This window comes from Drosophila ficusphila, unplaced genomic scaffold (genome assembly GCF_018152265.1).
Source record: "Drosophila ficusphila isolate 14025-0441.05 unplaced genomic scaffold, ASM1815226v1 contig_791, whole genome shotgun sequence".
Lineage (NCBI taxonomy): Eukaryota > Metazoa > Arthropoda > Insecta > Diptera > Drosophilidae > Drosophila > Drosophila ficusphila.
In genome coordinates, this window is record NW_025064737.1 from 10,251,647 (window position 1) to 10,275,312 (window position 23,666).

The 23,666-nt window shown below is 46.7% G+C and overlaps 2 protein-coding genes across 8 annotated transcripts in view; one reads left to right on the top strand and one right to left on the bottom strand.

Moving 5' to 3' along the window:
• Positions 1-521: 521 nt before the first annotated feature.
• LOC108096604 (unconventional myosin-XVIIIa) overlaps positions 522-23,666 on the bottom strand; it is a 33,216-nt gene continuing 10,071 nt past the window's right edge. The window contains exons 8-18 of one of the 7 annotated variants that reach the window (XM_017198311.2): positions 22,742-23,652; positions 22,077-22,680; positions 21,749-21,943; positions 10,131-10,265; positions 9,840-10,067; positions 5,444-5,812; positions 5,094-5,372; positions 2,611-3,569; positions 2,168-2,551; positions 1,930-2,106; positions 522-1,385 (exon numbers count right to left, since the gene is read on the bottom strand). In XM_017198311.2, coding sequence (XP_017053800.1) covers positions 1,214-1,385; positions 1,930-2,106; positions 2,168-2,551; positions 2,611-3,569; positions 5,094-5,372; positions 5,444-5,812; positions 9,840-10,067; positions 10,131-10,265; positions 21,749-21,943; positions 22,077-22,680; positions 22,742-23,652 — 4,413 coding nt within the window. In that variant the 3' untranslated portion in view covers positions 522-1,213. Of the gene's footprint in view, positions 1,386-1,731; positions 2,107-2,167; positions 2,552-2,610; positions 3,570-3,879; positions 4,303-5,093; positions 5,373-5,443; positions 5,813-6,938; positions 8,872-9,839; positions 10,068-10,130; positions 10,266-12,225; positions 14,157-21,748; positions 21,944-22,076; positions 22,681-22,741; positions 23,653-23,666 lie in introns of those variants that run through there. The other 6 variants (XM_017198342.2, XM_017198360.2, XM_017198367.2 and 3 more) reach the window with 6 other exon arrangements.
• LOC108096635 (phospholipase A1 VesT1.02) lies at positions 16,877-21,004 on the top strand. Its single transcript, XM_017198395.2, has 3 exons — positions 16,877-19,471; positions 19,543-19,786; positions 20,021-21,004. The coding sequence occupies exons 1-3, from the start codon at positions 19,402-19,404 to the stop codon at positions 20,865-20,867; spliced, it is 1,161 nt and encodes a 386-aa protein (XP_017053884.1). The 5' UTR covers positions 16,877-19,401; the 3' UTR covers positions 20,868-21,004.

Genomic DNA, 23,666 nt, shown 5'->3' on the forward strand with positions numbered 1-23,666 from the left:
TCGTGACCGATCCAGGATTTGAGGCGTGGGCGTGGGATTCAAATTCCGATTGCAGCAACTTTCAAAGTCAAACCGGGATGGATTCTACTGCCGAAGCCGAATGGTGCCACTTAATGGGTTTTGGGCACCTCCTAGGAGGTAAGTGGGTGCTAGATTTCTAGCCCCTGGTCTGGCATGAATCCGGGTTTGGCTTACACGTCTGACCTCGACCTAGCAGGGTGCGTGTTTACACAAATAAATCAATGCGGTGGCGGAGCTCAAGAGTTGGCTTACTTCTTATCCGGAAGTTCACTTTTGGGCTGCTTGTGTGCCATTTTCAGGTTTTGACTTTGATGGTTTCTCCTTGGTTCGAAACTTAGGCCAGCGAAATTGGGCAAAGCATTTAAGATTATCAATTCAGAGCCCCAACAAAATTGTTTGCATGAAAAGAGTTTTCTTTACACGAGTTCCAATGAGATCCAAAAAGTATGCAATATACTATTACCTTTAAAGATGCACGAACCCAGTATAAACACACTAGCTAAGTTTTATAACAATATATTTATTTGTTTATGTTCGTTTTGTTAGTTTTTATAAGGATTTGTATGAATCTTTTTAGTTATTAATGATTTCTGCAAAATTTCGTATTCCAATATATATTACTGTGACTTTACTTATAAGATTTCCTTTCCATATGTGATGAATGAAGCTAATGATGTTATTTAATTACTGATGTTATGATGGGAACGATGATTCGTATAAGAATAATAGTTACTTGTAAAATACTCGCTTTTGTGGGATTTAATTCGATTAAAGATTCAATTTATTGCATTTGCATACACTTGCCTATGATTTTGAAACGCGTTTAACTAATTTCATTTAAGTTGGCTATAGGATAATGGACTATATTCTATATAGGCTATAGGTGTTAGTTCCGTTTTGTTTTTGTTTGTTTGTTTTGAGAGAGATAAAACATGTTAATCACTTCGATTTGTTTAGGGACTGTCGCGCAAATTAAATTAACTACGATTCAGCATTGCTCTTTCGAATGCCCATTGGGTTTATATCATATATATTATCATGTAGCTATATTTCGATAATAAATAGTTAAACATATTGAACTAAACAGTAATCAAATAATAATGATAAACAACTAATAAATATCCAAAAAATAAAAGATACAAATTACAAGCTGCAGCTGCGAAAGATGGACGAGCCACTAACAAAGATGGATCTACGGCTTGGCCAGCCCCGCATCCTGGCCATTCTGTTGGCCCGCTGGCACTGCTAGTCCCATTTTGGTGGTCGGTGCTGCTGGTTTTGTGTCCGGTTTGTTGGCCGGTATGGCTTTGGCCGCCAGTGCCAGCTTATGAATGTGTGGCGACGATGGCGACGTCACTGTTATTCTACAATAAGAAAAAGCTATTGGTTTACACGCACACACACGCGGAGGAGGAAGGGGAAGGGTTTCGTAGTTGTTGTTGTTGCGGAGCGGAGCGGATGCGGAGGGCGGTACAGCGGAGCGGAGCGGATCGGATCAGAGCGGAGCGGAGTGAGGATTTGTTGTGTGATTTGGTTTTGTTTTTTGTCACATACGCATTAACATATTTACACGCATCGTTTGTTTTAGGGGGCGTTTGGTTTTTATGATTTTGTTTGATTTGGCAGGAGTCGTTGCATTAAAGTGTTGGCGGCGGTTGTCGTTATTTGTTTTCGTTTTTTGGGTCGTTTGTGGATGTGGATCGTGGCGGATGGTTTGCATGTATGGTTTAATTATTTAAATTAGATAAGCCGGCAAATAGCAACAGACCTTACAGACTAGCTAACTAGCGATAGGCATATTAAGAGTCAGACAAATAGAGGGTGAGAGAGAGTCTACTACGCTGGGTGCTTGGGCCTTAATGCTTGTGCTGCTTTCTGCTGTTCGAGTTGACTTCGTTATCAGCGTACCTAGGGCTGTTGTCGTCCTTTTCGTAGACCACGGTGCGTGTGGAGCTAACAACGTTGTTGCTCGCCCCGCCGCCGATGCTGCCGTTCAGCGACTGCTGTGAGCTGCGCTTCACATGCACTGGCCGCAGGCGATCCTCCAGATCGCTGATTGAGCCCACCGAGCTGAGGCTCTCGTCACTGCAACGGATTGAAGGAGATCATTAGTCGAGTTACTTGAGTTGTAAATGACTGTACTCACCTCTCGCTCAGCTCTTCCTCGCCCTCCTCCTCCATGGCCTGCTGCAGATCCGCTATCCGTTGCAGGGCCAGGCGCAGATCGTTCTTGAGCGCCGCTCCCTCGGACTCCATTTGCTCCATCTTCTTCTCGAGGTCCTTGCGACGCGTGAGTGACTCCTGCTCGCGACTCGAGACCGTGTGGAACTCCTCGCGCATGTCGCGCAGACTCTTTTGCGACTTCTTGATTACATCCTGGGCCTGCATTTCGCGCATCTTCGACTGCGTCACCTCGTTCTGCAGCTTCTCCAGGGCCTCCTTGTGACGGTTCACTTGCACCTCGAGGCGAGCTCGCGTGGCTTGCTCCAGCTCGAGGCGGGACTCCAGTTCCTTGGTGCGCAGTTCCAACCTGATAAAACATTAAAAATTAGCTAAGCTGAAAAACATAGCCAGAGAACCAAAACTAACCGCTTGGACATCATGGCCATAGAGGGATCGCCCAGGTTTTCAACATTATCCAGACGATGCTGCAGTTCGGTGACTTGTTCCTTGAGATTATTGCGCTCGGCTTCCATCTCGTTGAGCTTGAACTCCGCCTCGGAAACGTTGATCTGCTCTGTGTTGAGTTGCTTCACCGTGGCGCTGTACTTCTTCATCAGCTCGCCCAGCTCCTCTTCGTTCTCTTCGATTTGGGCCTGCAGTTCGGCACGATCCCTGTGTGCCGCATTGGCTCGCTCCTCGGCATCGTTCCTGGCCCGATGCGACTCCTCGAACATGGCCTGTACCTCGGTGAGTTCGGCCTCGGCTGTTTGCCGCGCCTTCATGGCCAGCGAACGAGCGGACTCGGCATCCTCTAGTTGGTTGCGCAGTTGCCTTATGAGCGTCTTGCCTGGAGTGTCCGCCTTGAGCCTCTCCAGCTGCGTCTGGGCGTCCTTGAGCAGGGCCTTGTATTTACGGAGATCACGTCGAAGCTTCTGGTTCAGGGCTTCCTCGGCGTCACGATCGACGCGATCGCGATCCTCCATGGAGGACAGGCGGCGCTCCAACTCGTGCTTTTCGCGCAGCAGCAGCGTTCGCTCCTCGTGCTCCGTTTCCAACTGGCACTCGAGCGCTTTGATCTTCTTGTAACCATTGCCGCGCACCTCCTCCAGCTCCTCGTCGCGCTGCTGGGACTCACGACGCGCCTCCTTGCGCATCGTCTCCAGAGTCATCTCCAGGCGGAGCTTGGCCTGCTCGAGCAGCTGTATCTGGCCGGCCATCTCGTCCAGTTCCTCCTCCTGCTCCTTGGCCCGACGCTCCGTCTCGTTCTTGGAGCGCCGCAGTTGGGCGAACTCCTCCTCGGTGCCGCCGCCAAAGGTCATCTCTTCTAGTTCCCGCTGCAGCGAGGCGAGCTTCTCCTCCTTGAGGTCAAGATCCAAACGGGTATCCTATTAAAAAAATAAATTAAGATTTGATTTATTAAACTTTGAATACAACAAACAATTTTCCACACTTCTAAATACCTATTGTAATTTACTTTATTATGGACGACTTCTGAAAAGTCTTCCTCAACCAAGATTTGTGTTGCAAATATTATATTTAACTACAAGCACTTTCCAAAAACTCTTTCACAATTACAATTTGAGGTATTTTCACTATAAAGGCACTGAGTAATGAACTGCAGCTGCTACCCATTAACTCACGAAATGACTTCTGTTTTCTGGAGTTTGTAGCTTGGCTTTGGACTTATGAACTCACTTGGATCAGTCGAGTTGAGTAACGGAAACTCATGGCTGTACTGGTCTGGGAAAATTCAGTTACTGTCTCTGTGTGTCTCTGACCCTGGGCTTATGCTATCTAAATCGCAGTGGCCAGTTCAGTTATCGCCCTTCCATTCCATGGAAGCTCTTCCTCTGCCAACTAATTATGAGTATCGAAAGCGTAATGAGAACGCCGCAAACGTTTTAATTTCTTTTATTTCTTTTTTGCCAGACGAACAATCAGAACACACTGGCACTGGGACTGGGACAGACGGATCGGATCGGATCGGACAGAACCATGTACTCCAGTTATCGCACGTTGACGTTCGTCGAGCTACTGTCGACCGGAACCGTGAAGAAAGCGGCAAAGCGGAGATCCACAAATGTGTGACCGAAAAGGCAGAGACACAAGAGAAGCAGCGAACCTCGAGTACAGACCGATAAAAACATAAAACCCCAAGAACCAAGAACTGAGAATTGAGAACCGAGAACTGGAGATCTCTGGAAGGAACTATGCAAGAGAGCGGGTCGCACATGCCGCACATGCGTACATGTGTCGGGTGATCTGGGGGCAGGCAGGCAGGCAGGTAGGCATGTCTGTCTAGGTAGAGCGTGCAGCGTAGAGAACCCAGAATGTGCATGGGCAAACAAGCCGAACGAGTTTTCCACTCCGAGATATTCAGTATCTGTATCTGTATCGGTATCTCAACTGTGCAATGTGCGCACCCTGCCGCCACTTGCTCAGACACTGTGCAACCAAAATGTTTGGTTAACTATATTTAAATTACCTGAACCGAATGCTAATGGGCGGTTAAGAACTGTGTCTGCAAAACTTAATGATTTTGTTCTTGAAGAAATTATAAAATAGGGTTGTTCCTACAAATTATTTACTTCTTAAATTAAAAGAAGATAGTAATATTTATACAAATGTATGAATTTAAATTTAGTTCAAACAATTGTTTAGAAAATGTATCAATCATTTTTAAATCAATCATTATTATAATCATTGTTAAAAAATGAATATTTGCAGTTTAAATATAAATTTCTTAGCCCTACAATAGCTTTGTTGATCAGTGCTAAACAAATGTTGATTGATACTGTTAGCAACATGTTGCGCGATTTTCAAATTACCAGCTACATGTTGCGCGATTTTTAAAGCGCCAGCTACATGTTGCTAAGACTGATCTAGATAAGATTGCAGAAAGTACTTACCGCTAGCGTCTGCTCCAGCGTAAACTTCTCCGCCTGCAGGACGTCCTTCTCGCGACCATAGCGCTCCTTGGCCTGCCGCTCCTGACGAGCTGCATCCTGCAGCGATTGGCACTCGGCGTCGAACTTGCGCTGCTTCTTCTCGAGCAAATTGTTGCGGGCATTTTGCTCCTCGAGCAGCATGCGAAGATCGTTCATCTCGTTGGTCATCTTCTGTGCCTTGCGCTTCCATTGGCCCACAACTTGACGTTGTTCCTCAACTTCTTCGTAGGCATCGGAAAGCTAAATGGAAAGTGGAAAATATCAGTTATAGGATTCTGTAAACTATAACTTTTACTCTTGATTGAACAAACCTTCTTCTCCAATTGCTTCTTGAGCCCGACCAGCTGTTCCAGATCGTGCTCATGCTGCGTGTGCAGGCGCCGCTTGGTGAACTCCAGCTCCCGGGCCACTCGCTCGTACTTCAGCTTGTAGACTCCGCCGCCGCCGCCATCCTCGTTCTCCGCATCCTCGTCCTCGGAGATGCCATTGAGATCGGACTTGGCGCATATCAGCTCCATTTCCAGCTTCTCGGTCGTCTCCTGCAGGCTCTTCACCTTGTTGGCCTGGTCGCCGAGCTCCTTCTCCAGCTTCAGACGCTCGCCGGTCTCCGCTTCCAGACGCTCCGTGGCTATGTGAGCCGTGGACCGCTCCTCGGCCAAGTCCACCGTCAGCTCGGAAAGCTGCAAAGATTCGGAGGCATTCGAAAAATATAGAACACTCATTTTAATTGTGTGCCAGTTTTGCTCGGCAAACTGTTTGTTTGGCTTCGCCGATTTCAATTTCTGTCTGCCATGTGTCCAAACAAGTGAGATCATTATTTATAAAACGCCGGTTTCGGAGTGCCGATTTTTAGTAAGTTATGGGATACACTTATCGGACCTTGAATGGCGGAAATGCGAAGTGGAAGTACTAAATATTTAATCACTTTTACATAACATATGTTTGCCTCCTTTTCTAATAAACACTAGTATCTCTATTTTTAAAGTCTGTATAAATATTAACAAATTACAATTCAATGAGTAACACTTTCTTATTTAAAAATAAATGTTTTATTAATGCCAGCTGAATTATTTACTTCCCGTGACGTAGAAATACCAAAATACAAGCAAACAGAATGAAATGGTAAAAAACAAAATGAAAACCGTCACTAAGAAAAATTGACTTAAGATCGCAAAATGCGACAGGGAAATTACTCATTCGCTAGGATCATTTTCTAAACCATAGATCAAAGCATATCTGTCAAAATAAGTACTACTATTCGATCTTATAGCCATGACACAAATTGAAACTGACTCAATGAACTATCCGTAATATTCAGAAGGTCGGTTCACTGCCCTGTTAAATTAAAAATCACTCTGGGATTTCAAACTCTTCCGAATAACAAAATTTACAGAAAATATTTTGGAGAATCTATTTTCGAATCTTCCAGCCCACATAAACTTATGATTTATTTTATTCGGCCCCAAATGAAAATCTAAACACAGAATATTATGGACATGAATATGGAATATTTTCCTCGGCCCGAAAGAATTCCGCCGTGTGATTCATACAGTAGTATTCGATCCCAAAAATAGATACCCATCCAACTCAGGTGTGGGGGAAGTGGACGGAGGAGCTTCGCGACTGTCAATGTCAGCGCAGCATGGAAGCCCCCTCATCCCAATCGGTGTTGTGGTTTCTGTTTAGGAATTTAATATTTATGAAGAGGAGACATCATCACCCCCACTCGACAACAACAGAACCTAATGGCAAGGTGGCGGTAAAAATTGTGTCAACGACAAGCTCAAGGTTAGTCCCATCTGATACCTCATCATCCTCCTCGCGAATGGTGCGATCATCATCATCGTCTTGGTCTCCGTTGGTCAGACTGATGGTGGCCACCGAGGACTCCCGATCCCGAGCCACCGAATTCCCCCGCGACGTTGGTGTGGAGGGCAGCTGCTTGGCCAGCTGGAAGGCCTTGGTCAGGATATTTTGGGAGGAGCGGGTGCGTCCCACCGATCCACAGCGCTCCATGCTGTTCCTCTCCCGCTGTCGCTCGATCAGCGAGATGGTGTCGTAGTCATCGAATCCGGAACAAGTGCTGCCCGGGGTGGTGCAGCGACTGTCGGATCCTCCTGCTCGACCACTGTTGCTGGTCGTTCGTCGCGTCCTCCTGCCCATGGCGGTCCACTCCTCCTGCACGTGGTCCGTGCGCTTCAGGAAGTTCTGGATCTTCTCGCTCAGATAGGCGGACGAGGTGCGCGGATCCTCGAAGGAGGGCGAGGCACGCATCGACTGGTGCACCGGCTGCTTCTGGCAGCCGAGCACAAAGGACAGATTGCCATCGAAGACCACGGGCGAGCTCTCCAGCTGCCGCATCTCGTAGGGATCCACGCCGCCGGATCCGCGGGTGTAGCTCTGCGGGAAGACCCTTCGCGGCGGCGTCTGCAGCCGGGAGTTCGAGGTGTAGTTGGAGATCGAGGACTGGGTGGAGCAGCGCGAGGACACCGAGTAGGCGGGACTGGGCGAACGGTTCACCAGACGCAGGCGGTCACTGTCCGCTCCTGTGGGCGAATTCAGTGGCAGTTTCAGCGAGACCTCGTACATGCTTTCAGTGTCCTTATTACCCAGCAAGGACGATGAAAGCGACGAACTGCTCGTTGTCTTTGTGGCAGTGTATTTATTGGTGGTGGTGGTGGTGCTACTGCTGTTCTGTTGGTTCAGTGTGGTTCGTGTGGTGGTATGGTGGCCATTGCTCAGCACAGGACTCTGCTCCCGCTGCTTGGGCAGCAGGCGGAGCTGCTTCCTGGCCTGACTTGGCGGTGGCTTGGGCGGACGTGCCAGTGGGGCACTGCCACTCAGGGTGGAGTTCAGCGAGGAGCCGCTGCTGTTGTTGTTGGAGGCAAGGGCTCCCGATCTGGATCCACTGTTCATGGCTGCCAGCACGCGGGCCAGGAACTTCTCCTTCTCCAATCGGTCCGCTTCTAGAGGTCCTGCGTGCCCATCTCCCGAAGCTGCAATGTCAGCAGGAGCCTCATTAGCAGGCGACAGGGGCGGCATGGGTTTTTTTTTTTTTTTTTTTTTTTTTGGATTAGTGGCAAGCGGGGCAAAGAGGGGGTTAATTATAAATGGGGGTTTCGTTTTTCTGGGTTTGTTGGCTCTGCGGTTTGTTTCTGTGCAAATTTCCTTGGCCAATATTTGTCAGATTTTTGTTTCGGTTCGCAAATTTCGAAATTTATTGTGTCGTTTCGTCGTTGTTTGTTATATCAATCGGGTTGGTTTTCGTTTGTTTTTTTTTGGTTTGGTTTTTTCGGTGTCGGTGGGGATTATATTATGCTAGGGGGCTGTCAAAAACTTGAGACCGTTGATGCAATTTAAATTTATCTCGGACTGAATTTTTGTGCGACTTGTTGTTGGTGCATTTATTTTGGCCTCAGCACGCGCTCGCTTCAAATTGCCAGCAGATTTTCCTTTGTTTTCGCCGGGCTTTTATTGCTTTTGGCAGCGATTTTTCACACACGCACACGGCAGGGAAACGAATCGCGACAGATCAGATCAAATCGGATGCTTAGGCACGGATCGCATCGGATTGGATTGAATCACATTGAATCTCCCGGGTTCGGCGCCAAAGGCCTCAGGCGTACGCGACGTTTGCTCGGCGACTAAGTGATGCGTATGGTTTTTCGCTCGGTTCTGGCCAGCGGAACCAAGAAAAAAAGCTCGCCGGCTCTCGTTTTGTTTTTTTGGCAAACCAATCGCCAGCGGAATCGCTCTTTTTCCCCCAGAGAGAAGCGAGAGAAGAGGCGCCGCCATCGGGCCAAGTCAATTGCAACATCGGGCAGTTCCGCCTATCACATAATCTATGGCCAGACGATTTGGTCTCTTGATTTCGGCCAACTGTTGATCCAATAATTTGGCAATCCTCGGGTGGGATATTATGTAAAAAATCCAATCGCATCCCATCCCATCCCAGCTGCAGCACAACTGTAGCGCGACAAAGTATTATTAATGATCTTTTAGAGCATTTAAAAATACATCTGGCTATTCTGGTGTGCGATATGTGCGAAACATTGCCTTAGCATCCACTCGGCACAACAACACATCCCATCCATCTCCACCAGAAGATCTGCGCTCACACACACGGACTCTCAGAGTCAGAGTCAGTTGGTGTTCAATGCCCAAAAGGCTATTTTTGGCCCACTTCAGAAACAAAATAAAACAAATGGAGAGGCAATGGAAATCCACTGGCGAACTGTGCATCTTATTCGCGCTTACTAAGGAAAATAAATCAATCTTTCCATTGATTGGGCAAATCAGCAAATCTTTAAATGGATTTAAACATCCTTCTACATATACATACGTATTCGAGTTGAATCCGTGAATATTTGACTAAAGCGAAACCAGAACTATTAGGCATGATCCCCTAAAACCATTTCTAAAGACGACAGAAAGTCAACTGTCAATCTAGTTATTATTTCAGTTATATATAGATTTAAACACCAAACGGGAATACTTATTTCTCTTGCAACAGAATCTGTTTCTTAATGGCGAACCCCCACTGCAATATCATCTAAATATATTAAGCATTCTTTTTGTTTTGGCGCCCCAGATATCCAAGCACTGCCAACGCAAACATGATCTTGCAGATGACTTGTCACGTCACTTATGGCGCAATTTTAATTGCAAAGCAACGCGAATTCTTCTCCACCAGGAGATTGCACTTACCTTGGCTTCCAGCTTCTGGTTCTCCGCCTTGACCTCGCTGCGATCGCACTCGATCTTCTCCAGCTTTGCACGCAGCATGACCAGCTCCTCGTTGGCCGTCTTCAGCTGCTCCTCGGTGCGATGGACGTTGAGCAGGGGAGTTACCCGGACCAGGAGACGCCACCAGGGCCAATCGCGCACGGCGAGGAAGGCCTTCACATTGCGTTGAATGCAGCGCACTGCCAGTTCCTGTGAATAAAATAATAAAGTTAATAACGAAGTCATTTAGAAGACGATCTGGGTGAAAATTACCTGTACACGACGCTGAGCCATCTTTTTCCGGGCCAAGTAGCCGCGGCAAAAAGCTTGCAGCTGTATAATGCGATCCGAGAGCAGGACATCGCGCTTGGCTTCCAGATCACTTAGTACTCCTGAGCGGAAGAGGATCTGAAAAAAGTAAAATACATTTCTCATTTAATATTGGGCTTTTAACTTGTTTGGGATTAAAACTAATTTTTCTTTTATTATTTATGCTTCTGTTTTAAAAAGTGTTATCTTCAATGGTATACTAAAATATAAATAAAATATACCACCGAGAGAGACAGAACATATTTCGATTAAAATGTTTGCAATTGTAAAAGGATTTATCTTAAGTTAAGAAAAAAAATATATTAATTAGAAATTCGAAGTCCGTATATTATAATTAACTTCGTTTAATGTTTTTTGACAAACAAGTCAACACACAAAAAGCTTAGCAATTGGAAAAAAGTCATTTAAAAGCATAATAAGCATTTTAACAATGCAATGGAAAAGCAATATTCTTTCCCACACTGCCAACACTTTAGTTTTGACACAACTTTAATAGTCAGGTGCATATTCAATCTGAAATACTCTGAAGTGGAGCAGAAAATGAGAAATGAAAAAAATACTATCACATCACTCCCAGGAAGTGAAGGTCAAGGTGGGCTGACTTAGCCCAAACAATGCAAATGTAGATGCAGATTACTGGAGAGGCAACCCGAAAGGGGGGAAATCCAAATTATGAGCAATTTGAACACCTGTGCGCAAATAAAAGTGAAGATGCCAAGCTCTTACAGGTGTGAAAGTGAGAAGAAGAAACGACGGCCGGCAGCAGAGGGCAATGAAAACGAAATTGTAAACAAGATATTGCCATAAAGCGAAAAGCTCAGTGGACTGGACTGGAGTGGTGCCCTCCTAATGGCGGTTCATGCAGGTGGCAATGCACATAGTCGAGTGGATATGTGTGTGCTTAGCATATTTAGGGCCACCGGGTTCCCATACAAATTAGCCGCTGAAAAGACGCACCTTCGAGGTGTGGCCCCCACAATCCCAATCCCAGTCTGTGTCTCTATTTGTCAGCGCCAAATTCGCGACCGCGTCGAGAAACTATTTTCTCGAAATTTTAATTATGCCCGGCACGTAGACAAAAATGAAAGTAAACCAATGTGAAATGGCAAATTAAACTGTCTTGTGCCGGCGAGTGTGGAGGGTCGAGTGTTGAGTGTGTGTGGCACAGTCATCGCCTGCTGGTCTTCGGTTGCCTGGACACTCGGATGCGTCCATTTGGAGCCAGGGAGTGTTTTGGCACCGGGCGATAAAAAGCCAACTGAAGTGCTTCTTAACGATTTAACAATATTTGTGCCTTAGACCACCTATAAATTCTAACTTTTGATTTGGGGAAAGTGGAGATACTCATGGAATTATGCCAAATGAGGGGTTTTTATCTCTCTGAAAATTAACAAAACATTAAAAGGGATAAACATTAACCAGGATAAAGCAAACACAGCTACGATTAAATAAAAATAGGGCTTCCCAAAATATTTTGATTTCTAACATTAATTACTCAATACTGCATAATAATAATTTAAATTTAAATGTATTCCACTTATAGATTCCAATCCCATTAACAAAAGCAGTACTAATTTGAACTTAAAAGCCACACATATGGTGCCAATTTCATTCGTTTTTGTTTGTTTGTTTTTAAATTAACAAACAAAGAAAGAAATTGATACTAGTATCACTTTCACTTTCATTTTAAGACTTATCTTGTTTTAAATTTCTTTTGGGCTGTAAAAATTAGACCAGAAAATAACTGCAAACAATCCAGGAAATGAGCTCCAGAAACCAGGTGTTAGGACCTCGGATTTGGCCAAAGGAGATGAAAGCAAGACTAAAGCGGTGAAGGGAAAGGGGAGTATAGTGCCAGAGGAGAGGGGAGAGATAAACCCATAGCAAGTTGTTTTGTACAATAAATATTTATTCCATTTACAGCGTAAGTTAGATAGAGTTAGATATGCATACTATATAGACAGAGGCCAAACAGTAAGGTTGAGTGGAGTGGCTGGGGAGGATCGGCTGGGCAGCGTCAGTGCAGCCGCATAGTTACCTCTTTCGTGTAGGTGGGGTAGATCTCCACCTGGGTCTGGATGCAGCACACCGCCTGCACCTGGGCTACCATCTTGCTGGCCACCGTAGTGGGACAATGTGTGGTGCTGGTGGCAGTGGCACACTGTTTTCCGGCCGCCGCAGCTGCCTCGAATTTCTGCAGCAGCTCCGCGATCTTGTTGGACTTGCTGCAGCTCTTGGTCTCCTGGGGCTGCTCCTCCGATTCGTCGCCCTCGGATTCGCACAGGCTCCCGGTGGAGTTGCTCGTCGAGGTGGAGAGCTGCGTGTTGCTAATGTGTCCCGAGTCATCCGAATCCTCTTCCTGCTCCGCCCGGATTTCCTTGGTCTGCTTCTTCAGCGGCTGTTGCGGTTTGCTCTTCACCTCCTGCACCACTTGTACGAGCAGCTCCTGGTTTTTGTCCGAGGTCTCGCCCAGCTTTGGCGGTATGATCTTGCAGGACTCCAGCTTGGGTCTGCCCACCTTCTCCTCGTTGGCGTAGTGCAGCTTCTGCAGCTTCTTCTTGTTCCTCACCAGCTGCGAGTGCTCCTTGGTGACTCCCCGGCTGGCGGTTCTCTTGGGCTTGGCACTCATGCTCTCCACCTGGCGCAGAATGTCCTGACCCTTGGCCAGGCACTTGACCAGCAGCTCATCGCTGCTGGCGTTTGGAGATTTCGGTTTTGCAGCTCCTGGTTTCAAGGTGGAGTTGGCTCTCCTGGCCATAGGCTTCGCTACGATTTGTCGCTTCTCCAGGCTGGAGTTGGCTCGCTTGGGCATGGTTATCGGGGCAGGATTGGAAACTCTTTGAGGTCCTGCCGTATTCAGGGTGAGCATGGAGCGAGTCCTCTGTTTACTGGCAGTTCGCAAGGAAAAAGGTTGCTCCAGGCAGAAACTTTCACTGCGCTTGCGCAGACTCGATTGTTTTCGCACAGGAATCCTGCTGCCACTCAGGTCACTCAATGAGTTGTATCTGGAGTCTCCTCCTCCTGCTCCACGCAGTAGCAGCACTGATCCTGCCAGCTCCGGCGACTGGTAGACCTGCATCCTGCTCCTGCCCATGCTCAATGTGCTGTGTGACTTGGCCAACTTGGGCTGGCGATCGGAGAACTCCGCAGGCGGAGCAGGTAGCTCCTCGGGTGCAGGCAACTTAACTCCTTCCAGCGGCGGATACTCGTTCAGTATGTGATCGAAGCTCTGGAGCACCTCGTTCAGTTTGCTCTCGTCGTGGGCCACCTTCTCCAGCTCCGCAAAGATCTCGTCCTCCAGCGACTGCTGGGCCAAACTGAGACTCAGGCTCAGGTGGCTCTCCTCGTCGCTGTCCACATAGCTGCACACACTGCTCGACATCTTGTTGGCCGGCACTTCCCGGGGCACAGGACTCGCGGGCAGAGCCTTCGGCGTGTACTTGCCACCCACACATCCTCCATCCACCGTACACAGAGCACTCATGGATCTGGTGTGCTTGCTGCTCTTGCAGTACAGCTTTCCACTCAGCTTCGGCGTTAAATTATCCTCGATTTTGTGCCTGATGTGGGAGAAGAACTTCTTGCCCGCCCCCAAACCATGTTTGGGCACAGTGGGCGTGGCAGGGAGAAGGGGCGCAGGACTACTGCGCACCTGGCTCAATTTGGACTTGACCGTATGCTTGTACATTGCTCCGGTTGGTTATGTAAAGCAATTGGACCACTGGCCACTGGCAACGGCGGCGGCGGCGGCAAGTAAAAGTGCATATAATTTCGCAATAAATTGCAGTTTCCTTTTCCAATACTCGACGGCGGCTAACTGGCCACCACTTTCACGGCTTGGGCGGCGGCAAATCAGTTTTGTTTTCCTTTTTTTCCCTGCTATTTTTTTTTTTTTTCGTCTTGTACAATCGGTGGTGCTGGTGGTACGGTGTTTTCTCTTCGGGCTCGGCGACGCAACTGAATTGGCTGGCCAAACAGACGCAGTCCCCAGCCCGAATCCAAGAGTCCAAGCCAAATGCTGGCTCTGCATTCGAAAGTGGCTTATCGAGAAACGGCTGGCACATAAACATACACACACACTAAAACTTACACACAACATAAAGATATAACAACAAAGCAAAACAAAAACTTGGCTGAGGTCGCGGCCGTTGGTAATTGGCCGAGGGAAAGGGGCAGCAATGAATGCAACAAGCCAAAGCCAAAGCAAAAGCCAAAGCAGCGATCCTCCGGCTGGCTGGACCAATGATGCTAATTACCGGCAACAACAATTGGCCACACATGCTCGACTGGCGGCTACCCAGCATACGAGTGCATAATTAGTCACATCATCGCCATCATCAAGGCGATCACAAGTCACAAATCACAAATGCGAAGAAAAGCGTAGCAAGTGAGGCAATGGACTAGGTCTGGAAATGCCCTCGGCTGGTTATTTGTGTTTCCATTTTGCCTTTTCATTGCCAGCAATTGGACTCGCCCTGCTCCCCACACAAAAGAGACCCAATGAGATGGGCAAAAACAACTTGCACCATGCCATCGGGGACAAATAAATATTGGTATAGGCTGCACTGGTCTAGACTTCAGAGGTTGCAACACGGTTGAAAGGTCGTTAACCAGAGCGCGTTCTTTCCACAACTCGGAATTTTAAGAGGTTTATCGATCAATGGGGGAAGTTGGGTGAACTTTGTATAGAGGTTAATATAAATTTAAAAGGATTTAGAACCCCAAACCAATTAACGCTAATTACAGTATCAATAATGCCATGATTGGTGATTGCAATTAGCACTGTTATAAAAAAAATAATCCAACAAACCCCTAAAATGTTAAGTTAGCTTTATAAAGTAGAACCAGTTAGCTAAGATTATTGGGTGTATAATTGCATTGTTTAAACTAATAAGCAAATTACTTTGTACTTTAGAAAAGGCGGGCTACACAATTTATTTCCATTTACACTTTTTAGCCACAAATTATCTGCAAATATTTGTAGACTTTGTGATTTAATTGTTTGATAATTACATCAACCTCGGACAACATTTAATCTATAGCCTCAATAATATCGAAGAAATCTTCAAAACACATGCACGTCGCATTTAAAGATCAGGAAATCCTTGATCCCCCGCAGATCATCATTACGATGGGCGTGACAGAAGCTGCGGTAACGATGTCATTGGGGCTTCCCTTACCGTTTTTCAGGCAACAAATTGAGGCAATTACAAGAAACATAACAGAAGTAAACAAACAGGTCCGGCAAACGGCGATGAGGTTTCACGGGCCGTTCGAAGCGCATCTTACGCAGCTTCCTGGTTATTGTTTCATAATTAAAAACTAGTTTACATATATAGTAGCATGCAGGGCATGTCTGGGAGGCTGGAGATTAAAGCTTAAGACGCCAGCCGCGCCCCCTTCCAAAATAAAAAAGGGGAGGCGTTAATGAAGTTTTCGTGTCTCGATCGAGTTTGGTTCGGGCTTTTATTTTCCCATCCATTCGACCAGCGAGAGCTAATTTAAAAGGTATTTCCCCCTCCGCCCCTTTCATTTTCTGGCGTTGACAGAACCCGCCTCAACCGAGTTACATAATCATGTTCGGCAACCAGACAGCCATCAGCCATCCGCCGAAAGCCACTCCCCATTTCTAATGAAAGCGAACGCTGGAAGTTTCACTTTGGCCAAGGAAAAATTTTAATGTGCACTAGTCAAATGTGGTTTCCCAGTGAGGCAGGCGAATGCAGGTTGCAACGTCATTTTCGATTTTTGTTTTGGTTGCCGTTTTTTTCCCCCATTTGTTTTTTATTTTTGGTGAAAGTCGGCGAGGCGACAACGCCGCCGTGCGTGTGTTCGTAATCATAATCGGGGGAATCGGTATTGGTTTCGGATTCGGATTTGGACACTTTCCCGTACGTACAAGGCAGATGGCGACGAGGGCACCGACGGCACAGCCGATGGCCAGCAGTCCCAGGATTGGATCGGCCACCACGAGGAAATCCTCCTGCCCCTCGCCACAGAAAAGGCTAAGGATTTGAACTCGGTGGCGCAACGAATGGGAGGCACTCGCGTTGCCGCTCCACGGCAAACAAACTGCGCTTTTATCCGACCACATCTCGGCGAGAGCTCAGGCGATTTCCATTCGCAAAGTCCAACTGAGTCGCAGTTGGGCCCGTCCATCTTCGCGCAGAGATTACATCTGGGGAATTCTATACCCAAGTCAACAACAATGGGGAGATGAACTTGACCGTGAAAGCAGCCAGCGTCATCATCATCGACGGGCGGAGAAAGAGTGGCGGAAAGGCGGGGGAAGACGCACAAACTGGACTGGCTGCAAGTGACGTCAAAGTGGCTTTATTACGATCACTTCACTGACCACAGACCACTGAATGCTGAATGCTGAACACTGAATGCTGACCAGCCGAAAGCACAGTTCGATTCACAGTTGCACCGCTGAGAACAGGAAATACAAAAATCAGAGGGGCAGCCGAGTGAATCCAGAGATGCTGCATGTAACCGATATCTTCCCAGGGAGCCAGCACACCTGGGGACACGGATATAGAACCAACCGATCATGCAACTATCTTCCTAGCAAATGAGTATATTTGGATACAATTTGAATCAAGATGAAATAAATAATTGGTTTCCTCAGTTAATTTAAATGTTTTTAATTAAAAATCATGTAAATATACTAATAAAAGAAAAATAGATCTGTTTAATAAATTATTATTATGTATTAGAATATATATATTAGCAACATAAAAAAATCAGACACGTGCAAACGATTGCTTAAAATAGATTACTTATGAATAAGTTCTAAAATGACTGGAAATTCTGGTTTAGGCCTACAGATTTGATAGGGAAGCAACACAATAAAACATTATTGTCAATCGGTCTTAATTCAAGGCATAATTTATACCAAAGCCTTAATTTATTCTAATTCGATTTGGAGCTAAGACAGGAACCAACAACATTTGTGCCAGAGACTGAAAACAAATCAAACGTGCGAACTTTGGCCAAGTCATGCTTACTTAGTTTACGTTATGGTGGAGATGAGTAACCAGTTTGAGGTTTCCTCAAAATGCGAACGCTGCTGTGCAGTTCCATCGGGAAAGGGATCGTGATGATTGAGAGGTGCCCATTTAATATAATAATTGCAGAGTAGATCCCAGTTAATTAAAGGATCCTGACGAGGCGGTGATTGTTCGCATGCCATAAGCGATTACAAGAGACTGACGCCAGAAAACGTTTCAATACTTTGTAGATGGCAAACGACAGCCGACGAATTCCAAGGTAACTTTTCGATTAGATTGAAAGTAACAGCGAATTGTTTGGACAAATACTCACGGAACAATGCCAACGGAATCCGTTGCGTTGCGTTTCGTTTCGTTTGAGATAACCATAATAACAAAAAGCACATATTATATTATGTGTTTGCCTAAAAACGTAAATCCTGTCAATAAACTGTTTGTAACAAGTCGGCGCGAGATCAGCACACACGACAATGCCAACCGCCACGCACGGGTTTAACGATCTTTAAAGATATATACATATACATGTTAACATGAGCATGAATGAGTTTAAGCCAAAAATAACAAAAACAGGAGGGGAGAAGAGGAGGGGAAGTCGTAAAGCCAGCCTAACACCTGCTAAATGGTTCGCAAAACAGCCCAAAATTCCGAGCCCGCTTCTCTGAGCTGAACCCTAACCCAATTGGGATCTTTGGCCCAGTCACCAACTAACTCTGCCGCATTTCGTGTGGCGCAGGTGAAAAGTGAGGAAGTGCCGCGTTCTAATTGAGATCAACGACTCGCGGCTTTCTGTTTACCGACCTCATTTTACTTGATCGGAATTTAACCTAAATCGGGTACAACAATGTTTGATCTACAAGATCTAGTTGCTATATTTTAAGTAGTGCCTACTGCTAATAACTGTTTGTGATCCAACTAAGTTTACTGGTCGCTTTTCAATCACCGTGTAATTATTTAATCTAACCCATCGAAATGTAATAGACAAACCAGTGCAATTACTATATATATTTAATCTGATCCATCCAAGTGTAATAGACAATCCCTTTCCAAACGACAGTTCACCTGATTGACTCAGCCTTTGACAGTTTTCCAATTAATATTAATGATCCGGTCAACTTATATAAGCGAACAACTGGCAAAGATCAACCAACTGGCGATGGCAGTTATCGACCCGCAACTGTAAATCACTCTCAGATGTGCGTGTCGATTATATTATACTACAAAATCATTTATAATCAAGGCATAAATGAATATCTTAAGACATCCCATTGGCCAAGTGAAAGCCTATTGACCGACGAAATGATCAATGATCGTATTGGACAGAATACAAGCTTAACAGTGTTCATGTAGAATCTTCATAACGAAGTTAAAATTTCTCTTTCTAAGTTATTTATAACCTGTACAAAATTGGGCAATGCCCAGGCAAAATGGTTACAATTAAAATAATTATAGTAACTTATTTCTTTAAAATGAACTGAAATAACCTAATCACACAATGGACTCTAAAAATATAATTTAATTTGACCTGCCGTTTTTTGTTTGCAGAATAAATTGCATTAAAATGCAAAAAATTAGCAAGTGTGAAGAAGCCTAATCAACTAGAGTCGATATAGCATGCCTGAGATAGCTGCTTGAATTAGCATTGATCCATTACTCGACCAGTTGTCGCTATCCCTTTTATTGACAATCCGTGGAGTGTTTGCCTGCACTTAGGAGAATGAAAATAAAAAATGGATGTGCGAGTACATCTGCCACTGCAATTGCCGAGAGGGATTGACCGGCCCGCCGTTTTAACCAGTTGCCATAGCGGTCGTTCATCATGACAGTGACCGCTCTGCTGACGCTTTTGCTGCTGCTGCTGCTGAATCTGATGCCTTTGATTTGTTGGTAGGCTTACCGCTCGCCGCTCGCCGATCGCCGACGACAGAGACAGAACGCAGCGGGCTTTATTTAACCAAGCCTCCGTCTAGAATCTTGCAATACTTCGGCTCGGAGCTTGTAACGATTCGGAGGTGTGCGTCGTCCGCTCAGAAATTAAGCGTTCTTTTAGTGAGCGGCGCGAACGAGCGATAAAATTTGGATCGCGAATTAAGACGGGAATTCGAAAAACAACAGAGCACCTTAAATCGCACTTAAAAGTGGATTTTAATTGACGTCTTGTCGTGAATTGTCGTCGAATTTTCGGGTTTCGGCCAGTGCGGTTTATGGGATCGTTAACGGGAATGCATATATTAAGCCGGTGGATGTGGCTGCTGCTTCTCGGCGCAACGGGAAGTGAGTTTCAATCACCCCAATCCGATCTTAATGTTCGATTTGCAAACCCTCGCCTCCATCTGCTCTTTCAGCGGCTGTGTCTGCCCAGTACTTTGCCTATGCTCCCGGGAAGTGCGACGTGTCCATTTCGGATGTTATCCAGGCAATGCTCAACACCGAGGCGGGCATCATCCTTGGACGGCCTCGCCCACCGCAATCCAAGCTGCTGCAATACGATCTCTATACGCCCCTTAATCCGGAGGAGCGTCAGTTTCTGCGGCCAGGAGATGTCAGCATGCTGAAGAACTCGCACTTCAATCCCAAGTGGCCAGTGAGGTGAGTGGACCAAACAACATAATATCAATAAACGAACTGAATTGATTTGAATAAAATTAAATTTTATAAAGTTCAAGTTGGGTCGCTAAAATGAATCCAATAAATTCAAAAATCTTTTATATTATGCAAATAACTTTTAAAGTTGATTGACATAAAAAAAAGTATATTAATACACTTTGAAAGAGCTTTGAAATGATTTCTTTCAAGAACAATTATTTATTTCTTTTTCTCTAGGGTATCAATTCATGGCTGGGCTGGGAAGAGCACCTCCTGCTCGAATGCCGCCATCAAGGATGCCTACTTATCCCGGGGTAATTACAATGTTATAATTCTGGACTGGAGTCGCCAGGCGTTGGATATCAGCTATCCACGTGTCTCCAAGCAGCTTCCTGCGATAGCTGCCAATGTGGCCAAGTTGCTGCGCTTTCTGCACGACAACACAGGAGTTCCCTACGAGCAGATCTACCTGGTGGGTCACAGTGCCGGGAGTCACATCTCCGGCTTGGCTGGCAAGTTGCTGAAGCCCCATCGCTTGGGTGCCATTATCGCCTTGGATCCCGCCGGACTAACTCAACTGAGCCTGGGACCCGAGGAGCGGTTGGATGTCAACGACGCCCTGTATGTGGAGTCAATTCACACGGACGTAACGCTGCTGGGCAATCCGAGCACCAAGCTCAGCCACGCCTCCTTCTTTGTGAACTGGGGCCGGGGGCAGCCACATTGTCCCAACGCCACGGCCACGGAATTCGACTTCGTGTGCGACCACTTCGCGGCCATGTTCTACTTTGCCGAGTCGGTGCGTCGGCCCGAATCGTTTGCCGCCTTGCGCTGCAACTCGGCGCAGTCGGTGCTCTCGGCCACCTGCAACTGCAGCGGCGGAGGCAGCCGAAAAGCTGCAGCTCAGCCTCAGACATGCAGTGGCAACGAGTTCATGGGCGGTGAGCCGGCGGTGCCCAAGAGGGGTATCTTCTATGCCAGCACTCGGCCGCGATCTCCGTACGGCTCCGCCGATGGACTGGTCCACGTCCGTCGACCCCGACCGTCTACGTATCGGGAGACGGCGAACCGGCGATTTGGATAGATCCAAAGCAAGTAAACCGAATTGCGACAGACCAAAATGTGATTTATCTAGGTGTATATATTATACTTAAGTGTAGCCTTAAGAGACATTCCGCCCAAAGAATGCGAATAAAGCAAAGATTAATTTACAATTGATAACCAGCTGGATATTCCTTGAACGAAACTGAAGCACTCCTCAAGTTCAGTTAAAATAGGCTCAAGATTATCTTGCCCTTTTTAATATGCAGTAACTATCGAACGTGTGTTTAGCCAATGTCAACTCTTCGGTTTAACCGACTAATTACGCACGAGTAAAAACAATTAGAGGGAAGTTGCCTTCATCGGAGAGTGATTAAAGTTATAGGAACGTGAGATCGAAAGACAACTTTGAGGGGGAGAAACGAATGGGAGGTACCAATCAAACTGGTTCATCGGCTGGCAGGTACACCAAAATAACACATAAAGTCTACAAAATATTTAACACACATGTTTACCAAAAACCTGTTGGTCTAACTACCAAAGCAATTAGAGACTGCAATTTCTAATTATTTATAGTCAATTCATTTTGCACATAATTGATTTTTGACATTTGGATTTTTCCCCCATTTAAGGAGAACATAAGTAATGCTGTTGCTTCATATGAAAGCCACCTGGTGTATATCAGCATACTTAATTGCCGAGAAGTACGTAATTAGTCCAACCGTTTTCGAAATGATTTTTAAAGCAAAAAGTTAAAAGCGTAAAGTAAATTCTTTAAGGTAGGTACTAAAACTGAATTGCCACATCCTTATTTTAATTTTTTTAAATACACCAGATGATAATTTCTTAGGACTACGTGCAGAAATAGTTGTAGTTCGATAAGCCAATAATAATAATAACTTAATTACAAATTAAAGGACTCACCTGACTAGGTCCGATGCGATAGCTGGCCACGTCCAGCTCGTTGACTGCTAATATCTGCTCCACGCTCACATCCTTGTTGCTAGCCAAATCGCCGGCCAAAAGGCCAAAGCGACGGACAAACTCCAATAATGGCACAGATTCGGGAAAACCAAGGCGATGCAGACGAGCTGCCTCCAGGACTTGCGAGCCACGTAGCTGAATGAAAAAATCAAATGAAAACATTACAAAATTGTTAAAGAAGGATTTCAATTGAATTATCCTAGAAATGTGATTTGAACAGAACTTAAGCATTGTCGAAATCACTTTAAGAGACTGAGTTTAAGCCTACCTGACTCCTTAACAGTGGCACATTGACCATCTCCTCCTCGCTGGCCGCCTGACCAGCAGCAGAGCTGGGTGATCCGTTCGCTGTGAACTTGGCGTGCTTGCCAGCGTTGTGTTGCAGCAGATAGCAGTGGACAAAGTGGGTGCCCGTGCGCCGTAACGTATCGATTATTCCGTCCACGGTGAACTTCACCTGCAGCATGATGGAGTTGCGCTTTACCCCGGCGGTGGTGAAGGAGCGCCGAATACTGGACACGCGACGCAGCGACTGAGTGCCCTCCAATCCAGCGAAGGATCCGCAGAACACCATCGCTCCCGATCCCCGAGTCAGTGAGCCAATGTACAGCCGGTTGATTTCCTCCCGACTGCTGTCCTGCAGCAGGGACACGGCGTTTCGAATGCCGGGATGCTCGCGACTGTGTCGCACCCAGCCATCGACGGCATAGAGCACCGGATTGGTGCCCTGCAAATGGTGGAGCACAAATTGCCGGGGTCCGGCGCACTTGCGCAGCAGCGTGTGATGCTCCCGGTCACCGTAGTGCGAGAACAACCGCTCGAGGAATGTGTCGTCATTGGAGTTGGGATAGATGGCTTCCTCATCTAGTAGCCTGTAATAGAAAAAGTAACCATTAACTACCAATTTAAAACGAAAAGGAGGTTATATCTTACCATAGCATACCCCGACGATCGTGCTCGCGTAAATCTCGCTGGGATGAGCGCACCACATGGTTCTGCGGTGCCTTGTCGATCAGGGAGATCAACGGACCCGGATGGCACTCCGAAGCCTGATCCATTTCGATCTCCACCAGCTCCTGGGCGTAGCGATCGCGTGGCGCAACCAGCGTGGTGTGGTGGAAGAGCATCTGCAGGCGTTCCTGCAGGTAATTGTGACGCAGATCCGCCAGCGTAGCGCCCACCTGCTGGCCACAGCTGGCGGGATTCTGGAAGCCGGGCGTGTCGATCAACATAATCGAGGCTATTGTGTGGGCCGAAGTGCAGATTTGTCGATTAACCAGAGCCACCACCGCAGCCAGAGCCTCCGAATAGAGGCCAATGACCAAAGCCTCTAGACATTCCCAGGCCCACTCGTGGCCAGAGTCCGAGGTGGGTGACTTCGAGGGGCTAAGACCACCGTTGGGCGCATTGGGTTGCGTGAGACCAAAGGCTGCCGATGACAGATCCTCCAAGTTTACGCCCAACAGACCTGCCGCTTTGCGGGCAGCTGTGGGATTGGCAAACTGAGTTCGCGCCGTGGATCCAGTGCCCAGTTTTGTGACACCCGCAATGCCCAGATGGTAGATGGCTGCCAGAATGCTCCAGATTCCGCGCACTGCCTTGGCATCGATGTTCAGCGTTTCGAAGGCCTGAACCGTGCGCATAAAGTCATTGGCCGCTCGATGGCGATCCTCCAGCTTCTGGGATAGCGATATAAACGGGTGGCTGTCCTCGGAGGTTATGTTCTCCAAATGCAGCTCCTTTTGCAGCAATCCAGCGGCGCCAGCCAGGAGTCGCGTCATGATGTGGAAACTGTGCTCGTGGCTCAAGCGACGACCAGCTCTCTGACGCTCCGGGAGCAGAACCTAATCGGAAAACC